This window comes from Eulemur rufifrons, chromosome 11 (genome assembly GCF_041146395.1).
Source record: "Eulemur rufifrons isolate Redbay chromosome 11, OSU_ERuf_1, whole genome shotgun sequence".
Taxonomy (NCBI): domain Eukaryota; kingdom Metazoa; phylum Chordata; class Mammalia; order Primates; family Lemuridae; genus Eulemur; species Eulemur rufifrons.
Window position 1 is genome coordinate 1,489,476 of NC_090993.1, and position 14,524 is coordinate 1,503,999.

Consider the following 14,524-nt stretch of genomic DNA (forward strand, 5'->3'; position numbering starts at 1 on the left):
ACTACGACTGGTGGATATCATCATGAATCTTGCATTCAGTGTCAGGGTCTCTTTATTTCCATACTATATACTAGTTCCAGAAACTGAATACTTTTTACTATTTTCTTTTCTGTTTCCTTCTTGTCAACAATCAGTTTTCAGGATGCTGGCTTCAGTAATCACATCCCCTCACTTAATGCTATGTACAAACGTGGTATGTGCTGGTACTTAGAAAAATAGTATTTTATTGTTATCATGAGTAAACAAAACAACCAAGATTAGCCAAAAACATAATTTAATATCCAACGCTAGGTCACCAAGTACTGACCCATACGTGATTCCATGACTTTACTACAGGAAACACTTTGCCTCTGCCATGCAAGGACGCCATCTATTGCTTCTGGGTTCCTGGGCGTGCAGTCATGCACCCCCTTGGAGAACCTGATGAAAGCTGTGAACATTCTTCCCCAGAAACAAACACACAATACACTGCCTGGGCTCACAGATCCAGTGAAACTGTGAAGTCCATCCACGGATTCCCAGGTAAGAGAACCTGCTCCAAAACGTCAGCTACCAGAAATCTTATAAACAGAGTGGTATCAAATTGTTGGCAATTTGGTAGTGGGAAGAAGAGGAAAAATCTATGATTTTTTAACATTATCTACACATTTCAAATCAGCCAAGCTGCCTCCCTTCTGCTGTGAACAGGACTCATCAAAGGCAGATGTAACTAATTAAAAAACAAACACTAGGAGATCTGCATGAGGGGGAACTCTATCTACCTGGGAATTCATACACTGGAAAGTAGAACCCTCTTTCTGGCTATGTTTTTCCAAAACTGTTGTGAAAAAATGCAGATCAATGACTGTTGTTCTCCCCTCCCTCCTCCATATCCAGTTCCCTGAAAGCAATGCCTTGCATGAGTACCAAAAGCAAGAAAACTTAGTAAGATAAGTAAAAATAAGTTTTACACATGGCACTATGGATATTTGATATTTACCGAGGAGTCACAAATTATTTGGCTGCTGTGGCTCTTATTAAAAATGCTACTAATTTTAATGTATTTATAAGTAATTCAATATATTTTAAAGAAGTTATAAGGGTTAAGTGAAAAATATATGGAATATTATACAGACATTAAAAATGTTTGCTAATATACTTTACAGATAGGGAAGATGGTTCTCATAGGCGTGATTCCAAAAGGGAGAAAAAGCCAAAAAAAGGTAAACCGATAAACGTATTTACAAATGTAATAGGTCTTCAGAACCTGGAGAAGTCTAGAAAACTAAAGGGAAAACAAAACAAAACAAATAACAGACCTTACTATATAGAGAGTAGTAAGAAAGAAAATCACACGTATGCCAATAGAAAACCAGGCAAAGGATACGAAGACAATTCACATACACACACAAAAGAGCCAATAAACATATAAAAAATTCCACTAGTAATCTTTTAAATGCAACTTAACATAAACTATAACATTTTTACCTGCCCGGTTGTCAAATATGAAAAGCACTGACGATGGCTATCGCTACTGCAGGGTGCGGGAAACGAACACTCAGCCTACTGACGAGGGCGAGTGGAAACTGGCACAAACCTTGAGGGAGGAACAGCTCAAAGGCTTTAAACACACGCCCTCCTTTTATTGAAACATTATTTAGGAATGTATTCTATAAAACTATCAGTCAAGGTACAAAAATGTAAGTACAAGACCATTTAATGTGGTGTTGTTTTAATATGGGATAATTTCCATAAATTATAGAACATCTTTATGGTAGAACATTACGCAGGCATTAAAAATACTGATGTCTGTCAATATATGTTGACATGGGAAGATGTCCAAGAAATAAAGCTAGGTGAGAAAAGCATGTTTAAAAACTTCATATTTGTAAAAATGTGTGCTAAATTCATATACATTATTTGATATTTATGCACAGAATAGTATCTAGAAGGATTGACAATAAAAGCAGCAGTGGTTAGTAGTAGGTAGTAGGGGGAGGATTACAAACAATGCTTTTCCCTTTGCTTATTCATATTTTCTATTGTGAAAAAACAATTTTTAAAAATAATTGTAAGAAATAGAGAAAAATACGTAAGTTACAAATAATACTATACCAAAGCAGGAAACTAAGTCAGCTGCAAACTACAACCACGTAATAATACTCACTAGAAAGCTAAAGTATAATACACAGAAAGTATAACTGCTGTGTTAAAATTGATAGAATTATGGTTGATTTAAACATTTTTCAATCATGTACCTTTTGTAATTAAAAAAAAAAAAAGTGGAAGCTTTCCTGGAGAAAAGTTTTGAGTTTTGCTAAAATGAACTTCAACAGAAATTATGCATAAGATTTATCTCACTGTAACATTTAAAGTTAAATTCGTATCGTCCTACCTGGTAGTGATAGTAAGAAATAAGTTACATGTGGCTGAACTGACACCATACCTTCGCCAGCAGAGTCTTCCCACAGCCAGGAGGACCAGTAAGCAGAACTCCGGCTGGAGTCACCAATCCAAGGGCTTTGAACTGATCCGGGTTACGGACAGGGGCCTGGAAGGAATACCAATAGCGACCATTACAGGTGTCCATTTTACACTGCGTGTTCAAATTACCTCCAGACACATATTTTCAACACTGTGAGGCCCAAAGATACGATCAGTGCCTGGCTCACCTGCACATACTCCATTATAGGCATGAGGTCACAAATAGAAAAGTCTTTACCCTTGAGGAATTTACACTTAAATGTCAGGTCAGAGAACACTTTAGATGTAAAGACAGAATATTTCAACACTTTAAAATCAAGATCTTTTTAGAAAAGCATCTAAATTTCTAGGTTATAAAAACTGTAGGCAATGGTCTCCTCTAAGAAATCAGAAGCAGCAACACCCTTCACACAGCCAAATGTCAGAGATACCTGTTCACTGTACTCTTGTGTATTTTCTCTTTTAGTTGTACAAATCTCTAAATGGATCACACTTCAATTAATGAATCATGGAATGATTAGCAAAATAGAAAAGTAAAGTAAATGAAAATTAATTCAAAGTTTCATGGGCGTTAAAGCTGCCTTGCCTTTGAGAGTATGATTGAGTTCAGAAAGTGGTTCTCAAATAATCTGGTCTTGGCTAAAACCTGAACTTTTTTCTTCTCTTTCTTTTTTTTTTTTTTTTTTTGTTTTTAACTCACTGCTATAGAAATCAAGCACAATCGAAAGAGTCAGTATAAAACAGATCTCCATAGAATTATTCAGCCATAAAAACGAATGAAATTGTTTGCAGCAATATGGATGGAACTGGAGGTCATTATGTTAAATGAAATAAACTAGGCACAGAAAGACAAATACTGCACGTTCTCGTTCACATGTGGGAGCTAACAAAGTAGATTTCATGGAGGTAGAGAGTAGAACGGTGGCTACAGGAGGCTGGGAAGTAAAAGGAGAGGATGAAGAGAAGTGAGTTAATGGGCACAAAAATACAGTCAGGTAGAAGAAATAAGTTCTAGTATTTGACAGCACAGTAGGGAAATTATAGTAACAATAATTTACTGTACATTTCAAAATAACTAACAGATCGTTGTGCTCCCAACACAAAGGAAAGATAACTATTTGAGGTGATGGACATTCCAATTACCCTGACTTGATCCTTGCACGTTGTATACATATATTAAAATATCACATGTACCCCTCGAAATATGTACCACTATGGTGTATCAACTTTTAAAATAAATAAACAAAACAGATCTCAAAAGAATAAATAACCACTGTCGGTGGCTTAGCACTTACAAGGAAACATACAGTCAAGCCAGTTTAGACATACAAGCTGGTACACATGCATGTAGCTTTATTTATCTCTGGTCTTTCATCTATCACACATGCCAACGATATTCCGCAGCTGATAAACCTACCAATATTGCCATGGTGAGCTCCTCTCTAATATCTTCCAGGGCACCGATATCTGCCCATGTCACATTAGGGACAGTGACAAAGCCTTCCCTTTTGGCAGAGGGTTGGACTGAGGATAGAGCAACAATGAAATCATTCAGTTCGATGCACAGTCCTTGCATCTGCTCCTCTGAGAGGGGATCCTGGTCTCTTAGCAACCCCAGCAGGCTTCGCAATTCATCCTTAAAGGGAATAATTGAGGGGGACAAAAAAAAACACATAACATTTATTAAAAAGTTACATTTTCTGTGTGTGTGCGTGAAAAAAAAAAAAAAGGTTACATTTTCTACTTTAAAAAATTATTACCATGATATTTCTATAAGCTATAAGCAAACTCTATGTATTTTAATAATTTTTCTTTGACATGAGACTTATATGCATTTTATTCTAAATGGGTCATATGCTGTGGTCAAGTAAAGGTATACAACTATAATCAAGTATTAATATATAAGAATGATTTCTATATACAATTACTAGGGCTACATACAGCAAACACAAACAGCTGGCAAATACTGTTTCAACAACCATGGTATGTCCCATGTTTCATTCATAAATATTCAAGAAGCAGGTGCATTTTGATGAAATTAAAACAAAGTTACAGCCAGGCGTGGTGGCTCACGCCTGTAATCCTAGCACTCTGGGAGACCGAGGCGGGAGGATCGCTTGGGCTCAGGAGTCCAGCCTGAGCAAGAGAGAGATAAGAGCAAAAACCCCTGTCTCCATTAAAAATAGAAAAAAATTAGCCGGGCATGGTGGCGCATGCCTGTAGTCCCAGCTACTTGGGAGGCTGAGGCAGGAGGATCGCTTGAGCCCAAGAGTTTGGGGTTGCTGTGAGCGAGGCTGATGCCACGGCACTCTAGCCCGGGCAACAGAGCAAGACTCTGTCTCAAAAAAAAAAAAAGAAAAAGAAAAAGAAAAAGAAAGAAAGAAAAGAAAAGAAAAGAAATAAAAAAAACAAAGTTACTCTGGTGGTAGAATAATTTCATTAATGTGGTTCCTTGATGGTTTATCAACCAAATAGAGAGGAGGCAATTTTCCTATTACTACCAATCTTAAAAGGCTGATTTCTTGCTTTGTGAACATGAAAGGATATGTGTAAAAAATACTAAGTAACTTTCAGTAACTCACTTTATGAAATGCTAATTTACATATATTATAAAAGCAATGAGTTTATAGAAATAATTGTGGTTGCAAATGAGTAAAAAAAAAACCAAATGATATGAAAACAAAAGACCTGGATTTAAGTCCCCGCTCTCTAAAGTAGAAGCTGTGTGGCCTTGGGCAAGTCACAGCCTCTTACACCTAGTGTCTCTGATTATAAAGTGGGGAAAATAGTGATATTTACTTCATAACATTATATGGATCAAATTATATAATGTAGAGAAGCCACCTGTACAAATTATAAAATGCTACATAAATGTTATATTGAGTTTTCATAACTCACAAAACTCAAAAACTTAACCGTGATTTTGGACTAAGGAACGATCCTCTCATATTCACCCAACTCTCTTTCAGGGCTGTCTGCAGCTAAGGACAAGGACACTGGCAAACTTTTCCTGTGAAGGACCAGACAGTGAACACTGCAGGCTTGGCGGGCCACACGCTCTCTGCTGCAGACTCCTGTGTGAATCCTGCTGTGAAGTGTGGAAGTCAAAACAGAGCCTGTTTACGGGCTCCTTGTGAACAAATGAGCAGGACAGTGTTCCAGCATAAACCTAATTTACAAAAGCAAGTGGTAGGCAGGTGGGCCAAAGTATGCCAGCCCCACTCTAGAATTACATAATCATTACTGTAAAGTGAGTTTAATCAGAATAAACTAAAAAATAAAACTGGTATCTTTAAAATTATAGACATCTTAGGTGTAACTAATAATTATTCTACAGATAAAATGCCAATTAAACAGGACATCATAAACCTCAACTACAATGACCCTTGCTTGAGTGTAAGGTAACATCAAGAACATCAGAAGGACAGTGTAGGTTGCCTTTAAAGAAAGCACCTGTGTTTTAGAAGTGGGCTCGGTTCTCAGCGCTTCCTCCTGGGCTCCCTCAGGTGCCAAAGCTTCAGTCTCAGGTTCGTCCTGCTTCTCCCGTGGCTTCATCAGGACCCTGTTGACGGCACACATGGCCGCCTCCCGGCAGAGCGCCATCAGATCAGCACCGACAAAGCCTGGCGTGAGGTGTGCTAAGTGACAAAAATTAAAAGCCTCAGGAAGTCTCAGTTTTCTGCACAAAGTCTGAAGTATTCTGTAGAAAAGACGGGAAAAAATGTAATAGTACAGACAAGTCACCAAATATATTTATTTGAAGTCCTTCATCTCTGTCAGTGGTATCATAATGGACATTATATAAGATCAAATAGTTGATTCAACAAATGCTCAATCACTATTACATGTCCCACCTTGTTCCACAAAGGATTACGGTAAATATCTGCTTTGTTAGGCAGGAACTGTGCTAAGGGCTGTGAGGAATACCTAGATTTTGAAAAAATATTCTGCCTAAAGAATTTTACAGGCCGGACGCGGTGGCTCACGCCTGTAATCCTAGCACTCTGGGAGGCCGAGGCGGGTGGATCGCTCGAGGTCAGGAGTTCGAGACCAGCCTGAGCAAGAGTGAGACCCCGTCTCTACTAAAAATAGAAAGAAATTATATGGACAACTAAAATATATATATATACACAAAAAATTAGCTGGGCATGGTGGCGCATGCCTGTAGTCCCAGCTACTTGGGAGGCTGAGGCAGTAGGATCGCTTAAGTCCAGAAGTTTGAGGTTGCTGTGAGCTAGACTGACGCCACGGCACTCACTCTAGCCCGGGCAACAAAGCGAGACTCTGTCTCAAAAAAAAAAAAAAAAAAAAAAAAAGAATTTTACAATATTATAGGGGGAATAAGATAACTTATGGGGGGTACTTTTAGAGTAGTTTAAATGGACATCTACCAGAAATAAAAGCCACCATACTCAACCCATTAATTCTATTCATCACTAAAAGCTATCTTGACATATACTTTAACATGCAATTTTACATTAGGGCAGTTACTTCTCTAACTTTATCATTCCCTAGTGTTCATTTCCTGTATTGCATGTATGAAAACTTTTATTCAACCCAATGGTGACATGGTATGTGTCCATGAAGTGTGGACTTCTAGATTATTATTAAAGGAATACTTTGAACAATTTCCAGTAAGATGTATCAAATAAAAACTTAAAAGCAGTAAAGACATTCAGGATGAAAGGTCTGAAGCCAGACTGTATGAGTCTGAATACCAGCTCTGTCATTCTGTGTCATTTGGGCCAGTTACCTAACCTCTGTGCTTCAGTTTTCTCATTTGTTAAATATGTATTATAATGGCACTTACTTATAGGGTGGTTGTTGTAAATGAGTACGTGCAAAGCACTTAGAACAGTGGCTGATCTGTAGTAACTGCCCAATAAATGTTAATTATTGTTTACATATGGTGATATTATATACTAACCAGGAAAAGCAAACACATTGTGAAATTAACAAATTTGTACAGGAGACCAGTATTTTCAAATGTCAAGCTAATTGAGAATAAATTACAGAAAAATAGGCCAGGCCTGGTGGCTCATGCCTGTAAATCCCAGCACTTTGGGAGGCCAAAGTAGGAGGATCACTCGAGGCCAGGAGTTCAAGACCAGCCTGAGCAACACAGGGAAACCCTGTCTCTACAAAAAACTTTAGCTAGGCATGTTGGCACATGTCTGTAGTCCCAGCTACTCAGGAGGCTGAGATGGGAGGATCGCTTGAGCCCCGGAATTTGAGGCTGCAGTGAGCTACAATGATGCCCCAGCCCTCTAGCCTGGGCAGCAAAGCAAGATCCTGTCTCAAAAAAACAAACAATTTCCTGCCTTCCCTTGCTTGACCTCTCATTAGCACGACCCCTCCCTCCTCCCTGGCTTCCACTCCACAACATTCTCGATGGTCCTACTACTGCTGGGGTTCCTTCTGTCTGCCCAGCCTGTTCGCCTCTTGGAGCCTGTGCCAGACCTTCCAACACTTGCTCTTCACATCCCCTCTGGATAATCTTGTCCACTTTCATAACTGCTATTGCCATCAACACCTGGATGACTCCCAAATCGTCACGACATCAGAGCTCGACTCACTTGTTCAGTTGCCAACGTGGCATCTCTAACTGGACATCCAACACGTACCTCTAACTCAGCTGACCATGTCCTCTCTCTCCACCCCCAAATCCTCTTCTGCGACTGGATTATACTGTAGTATTCCCATCCCCTCAGTAGGAAACAAACTACACAGATGCAAAAACTTGAAAATGTTTCCCTCTTGCTCACAGCCCTCACCTCCCCACCCATATATGCTAATGAGTATGAATTATTGCTTCTATTTCCTAAATGTTTCCAAATTCCTCAGGTGTGTCTATACTCCCTCCCACCTCCCTAAGCCTACCCACCAACACCTGTGGATGCCACAATGCCCCACTCACTGGGCTACCAGAACCCATTCCCGACCTCCTGTCACCCCTTCTTCATACTGCAGCTACAGCGATCTTTTCAAAACAAAAACCTGTTTTCATCACTGTCCTGCTTAAATTAACGGCTTTAATTCTTCCCACCACTCACGGAGCACGTCCGAAATCCTTACCAAGGTGTGAATGAACTGGCTTCTGCACACCTCTCTGGCCTTTCCACATCTTAACCCTTCTTCACTCTCTGAACTCCAGCCACATTGTTCTTTTCCCAGCTCCCTGGACACACTGAGCTCTGAATTACCTCAGGGCCTTTACACATGCTATTCCTTCATAAAATACTGCTGCATCACGCGATCAGTTAGTTGCTATTTATTCTGCAAGTCACCATGTCCTAAAAGAAGCCTTTCAGAAGCCCAGACCACGTCAGCTTCACCTGATACACGAATGCAATAGCTTAAGAAGAAACTGTCCAATAATCAAAAGGTAAAGCTACACTGGGTACTGGGAAGCCGAGAACAATGGCCTCCCTCCTACGCCGTCCTACTCACGGTGCTTTCTGATCACTTTTATTTCCTGCATTCATGAACTCTCCTGTTCTCCATCTCTCCCCTTCCTCACTGTTCCTATGCCTAGTTCCCATCACTATTTACCACTTTTGCTAAAAGTTGCTGGTGATCATGTACACCCATGTCAGTGTCATTAACTGAAGCCAAAAGCCATTATAAAGGGGATATTTCAGAACTTTTCTTAACAAGATTTCTACTCCACTACCTGAACTGTGGTTCCTGAGATATTCTTACTTATACTGAGCTATATTTTTCGTTATTGGTGGATGTTTATTTGCTCTACGGACATTCAACCCCAGCTACTAGGAAAGGCTGGTCCTACAGCGAACACAGATAGCTTTCATCTCTCTGGCTGTCATTTTATTATTGTTCATGCGACCAGTGGTCTTAGGCAGGTTAGCCTAACAGGGTAAAGTACAGAACTCAGATTTAACCTACATATGGACCAGAGAGGGCACTGGGCTATTCCACAGCTCCATGTACTGTCCCTAAGCTGGTCAGGCAACTAAAAAACACAAGCCACCGTTAATAAGACCAGACAGATGAGCAGGAACACCTAAGTCCATTATCATTTCTGAAAAAATAACCTGAAACACTTATCCTACTGATGAGTAAATTGTTATCTTAATGTGGGCTTTGGCCTTTCCCAATCAATTTCACTGGTACAAAAAGAGAGAGAGAAAGAAAAGGCTACAGGTATTTCTCACCCCTTACTTTAAAAGCATTTAGTTTGGAAGACTCAGTGGCCTACAAACTTCATTCCATAAAAACACACCTTTCCCTGGATGCTTCATCTGGGATACCTAGGCATATTTCTCGGTCAAATCTTCCTGCACGTCTCAAAGCAGGGTCTAACGAGTCTGGTCGATTCGTAGCTCCAATAACTAGGACCCGAGCAGTGGCAGCCACGTTATTCAGATCTAGTGAGGACCAGACACAGAATGAGCGATGAACAGGGCACTTGACATTGAGGGCAACAATGTTCACACAAATCATTTAACAATTAGAGAGAAAGTATTATACATTTTAACAGAAACATGTATATATGAATGTCAAATATGGGTTTTTTTGCTCTTCTACCCTCTCAGATCATAAATATCAAATATGTTAAAAGGTATGAGGAAGATAAAACACAAACTTTGCTCGTACCAGTTCACAATTTATTGAGAAACATTAGTGTGTAAATAAGAACACAGGGCATAAGACAAATTTTGTGAAATATAGTAACAGATACGAACAAAGTACCATGGTTATACAAGTGAAGACATAATGAATTCCCACTGAGAATAAATGAGGGTTCATGGAGATGGTAATATTTGAAAAAAGAACTTTGAAGGGTAAATATAATTTTAATAATCAGAGATGTAGGTTAATGAAATGCTACACAGTAGAAATGGTATGAGTGAAAGCACAGAGGTTCAAACAGGCGAGGCTCCAACTCTCTTCAGTTCTGTGAAGGTGGAGAGAGGTGAGTGAGGAAGCTTCAGGAGGAAGCTGGAAGCAGCGGGGGCCGCACGTGAGGTTTAAGGAGAGGAGTCATCTCCGTAACACACAAGTGCAGGGGAAGCAGCCAGTGCTGATGCAGAAGCTGCAGAAAGTTATCTGTGAGATCAAGCTAAGATCATTCAGGAAGGTGGATACACTAGACAACAGATTCTCAATGTCAACGAAACAGTCTTCTTTTGGAAGATGCCATCTAGGACTTGCATAACTACGGAGAAGTCAATGCCTGGCTGGAAAACCTCAAAGCACAGGCTGACTCTCTTGCTGGGGGCTGATGCAGCTAGTGACTTCAAGGTGAAGCCAGTACTCATTTACCACTTTGAAAATCTTAGGGCCCTTAAGAATTATGCTAAATCTACTCAGCCTGCGCTCCATGCATGGAACAACAACGCCTGGATGATAGCACATCTGGTTATGGCATGGTCTACTAAGTGTTTTAAGCCCACTATTCAGACCTACTGCTCAGATAAAAAGATTTGTATCAAAACATTACTGCTCACTGACAATGCACCTGGTCGCTCGAGAGCTATGATGGAGGTGAACCAGGAGGTGAGTTTTGTTTTTATGCCTATAACATAACATCCATTCTGTAGTCCATGGATCAAGGTATGATTCCATTAATAACTTTCAAGCCTTACTATTTAAGAAACACAGTGGAGGACGTAATTGCAGCTGTAGTGGAAATTGCAAGAGAACTAGAATTAAAAGTGGAGCGTGAAGACGTGACTGAATTACTGCAACCTCAGGGTAAAACTTGAATGGATGAGGAGCTTCTCCTTATGGATGAACAAAGAAAGTGGTTTCTCGAGATGGAATATATTCCTGTTGAAGATGCTGTGAACACTGACGAAATGACAACGAAGAATTTAGGACAGTACATAATAAACTCAGTTGATAACACAGGGCAGAGTTTAAGAGGATTGACTCCAATTTTGAAAGTTGTTGTACCGCAGGCAAAATGCTATCACACAGCATGGTGTGCTACAGAGAAATTTTTCATGAAAGGAAAAGGTGATCAATGTGGCAAACATCGTTGTCTTATTTTAAGAAACTGCCACAACCACCCCAATATTCAGTAACCACCACCCTGATCACTCAGCAGCCATCAACACTGAGGCCACACCCTCCACCGGCAAAACATGACTGGCTGAAGGCTCAGATGATCGTTAGCATTTTTTGGCAAAAAAAATATTTTTTAATTAAGGACTTCAGACATAATGCTATTGCACACTGAATAGACTACAGTATAGTGTAAACATAACTTTTATATGTACTGGGAAACCAGAACAATTTGTGTGATTCACTTTGTTGCAATATCCACTTTATCACAGTGGTCTGGGCCCAAGCCCATGTCATTGCTTAGGTATGCCCAAATTTATCCTAGAAAAATACATGTGTGCCAAAAAGGCCTATTTAAGGATATTCCCTGAAGCTTGCTGCAAGCAAAAAATTAAAATCAACTTAAATATCTACCAATATGGGAACGCTTAAATACAATATGGTACATCTACCCTAAAGAATACCATGTGGCAGTTAAAAAGAGATAAACATAAATGCATTAAAATGGCAATACTTCCAAGACATATTGCTAAAGTACAAATAGCAAGTTGTAAAATAGTGCGTATGGTGCAATCCTAGTATTGTAAAAAGCAAGCCAATATTAGCATATGCATATATACGTAAATGCATTAAAAATAACTTAAGATGTAGTCTAAAAAATTAATGGAATAATCATTTGTGAAGAGAAAAAAACAAGCCAGAAACACTGGCATGTGCCTGTAGTACCAGCTACTCAGGAGATTAAAGAAGATGGGTTGAGCCCAGGAGTTCAAGGCTATAATGTGTGAAAATCACGCCTAAGAATAGCCATTACACTCCAGCCTGGGCAACACAGCAAGACCCTGTCTCTAGAAAATAAAAAAGACAGACTTATTTTTTTACACTATTTGAGATTTACTCTGAATGTTTTATATCTTCATGTGTTAATTACACTATTTTAAAAAATTTATTATCTTAAAAGGAATATGTTATTTCAGACTGACCATCCATGCAGGTTAGGAGCTGGGCTACAATTCTCCGTTCCATATCTTTTGAAGCAACTTCTCTTTTGGGGGTTATAGCATCAATTTCATCGATGAAAATGATACATGGTGCATTTGACTAGAAATAAAAATATCATAAAAACACGACCATAAATACATCCCTTACACTGAAGTATAGTTAAGAATATTCATTAAAAAAAAAATCTTAAATTTCAAGGATCATTCACCAAGAGAATAACCCAAAAGAATAATCCTAATGAATGCAGTGCCCAGTGTATTACTTCTGATTTTTATTTGACTTAAGAGACAAAGATGCCTAAAATAGAACAGTAAAAGACTGCAGACAGGGTAACAACACATTTATAGTCTTTTCATCAGTCCGTGTTTTGTGATAAATCTACTGAAATTCTTTTCTAATTAGACATATTTGCTATGCTATGATATATGAATAAGAAGTCTACAAATTTTTTTTTTTTTTTTTTTTTGAGACAGAGTCTCACTCTGTTGCCCAGGCTAGAGTGAGTGCCGTGGCATCAGCCGAGCTCACAGCAACCTCAAACTCCTGAGCTCAAGCGATCCTACCGCCTCAGCCTCCCGAGTAGCTGGGACTACAGGCATGCGCCACCATGCCCGGCTAATTTTTTCTATATATATTTTTAGCTGTCCATATAATTTCTTTCTATTTTTAGTAGAGGTGGGGTCTCGCTCTTGCTCAGGCTGGTCTCGAACTCCTGAGCTCAAACGATCCGCCCACCTCGGCCTCCCAGAGTGCTAGGATTACAGGCGTGAGCCACCGCGCCCGGCCAGAAGTCTACAAATTTTAAATTAGAAAATCCAAGCTCACTAGAAACGTTATGAATGTTTCTACCAACATAAAATCTCGAAGTTTTTCTCTAGGATTTGCCAATAGAGGAATTTGAGAAGCACCAGAAGCTTTTTAAAAAACTTGTGGTAATATATATACACAATTTACCATTTTAAACATTTTTAAGTGTACAGTTCTGTGGCATTAAGTACTTCACACTGTTGTGTAACCATCACCACTATCCTTCTCCAGAACTTTTTCATCTTCTCATAATGAAACTATCAGAGGCTTACTTTAAAGACCACTTTGAACAATCAAGGATGAGAAAGTTCCAATATATCAGTGTAGTTAATGATCATCTTCAGTCTTTTTTTAGAAATAAACTAGATATGGGCCGGGTGCAGTGGCTCACACCTATAATCCTAGAACTCTGAGAGGCAGAGGTGGGAGGATCGCTTGAGCTCAGGAGTCTGAGACCAGCCTGAGCAAAAGCGAGACCCCCATCTCTACCAAAAATAGAAAGAAATTATATGGACAACTAAAAATAAAGAAAAATACAGAAAAAATTTGCCGGGCATGGTGGCACATGCCTACAGTCCCAGCTACTCGGAAGGCTGAGGCAGGAGGATGGCTTGAGCCCAGGAGTTTGAGATTGCTGTGAGCTAGGCTGACCCCACGGCACTCTAGCCTGGGCAACAGAGTGAGACTCTGTCTCAAAAAAAAAAAATAAATAAATAAATAAAATAAAATAAGTTTCTACATATAACTACTGGGTATGACAACCGAGAACTTCTCACCAGTTATGTTTACATTTTAAATGAAATAGATTATTTCTCCAACAGTCTGGATCATTAAATCTACTTTAAAGGTATAGCCATCATGTGTTGCAAATTAGCATGTTTATAAAAGAATGGTCAGGGAATGGGTTAACAAATACTAGCGTCAGAGAAAACAGGACCTTTAATAAAACCTTGTAACATCTGACAACCCGGCATTGGTCGCTGGCTGACTCACCACAGCTTGTTCAAACAGTTCTCTCAGCTTCTGCTCAGACTCTCCAGATACTCCGGACACAATCTCCGGAGCAGCCACTTTCAGAATTGGCAGGTCAAGTTCCTGTGCACAAACACACAAAAAAACCAAATATTCAACTTTCAATTTCCCTACCTTTTCTTTATCCGGTCCTCTCAAAATTACATTTTTTAAATGACTAAATTCCTGAGGAACTTCACCGTTTTATGTT

The 14,524-nt window shown here is 39.3% G+C and overlaps 1 protein-coding gene across 2 annotated transcripts in view; it reads right to left on the bottom strand.

The window, feature by feature from the left end:
* The window catches only part of NVL (nuclear VCP like), a 54,477-nt gene that overhangs the window by 22,978 nt on the left and 16,975 nt on the right, over nucleotides 1–14,524 (bottom strand). For both annotated transcript variants that reach the window (XM_069484506.1, XM_069484505.1), the window contains 6 exons: nucleotides 14,296–14,397; nucleotides 12,477–12,594; nucleotides 9,707–9,851; nucleotides 5,917–6,163; nucleotides 3,881–4,099; nucleotides 2,426–2,530 (listed from right to left, as the gene is read on the bottom strand). In XM_069484506.1, coding sequence (XP_069340607.1) covers nucleotides 2,426–2,530; nucleotides 3,881–4,099; nucleotides 5,917–6,163; nucleotides 9,707–9,851; nucleotides 12,477–12,594; nucleotides 14,296–14,397 — 936 coding nt within the window. The remainder of the gene's footprint in view (nucleotides 1–2,425; nucleotides 2,531–3,880; nucleotides 4,100–5,916; nucleotides 6,164–9,706; nucleotides 9,852–12,476; nucleotides 12,595–14,295; nucleotides 14,398–14,524) is intronic.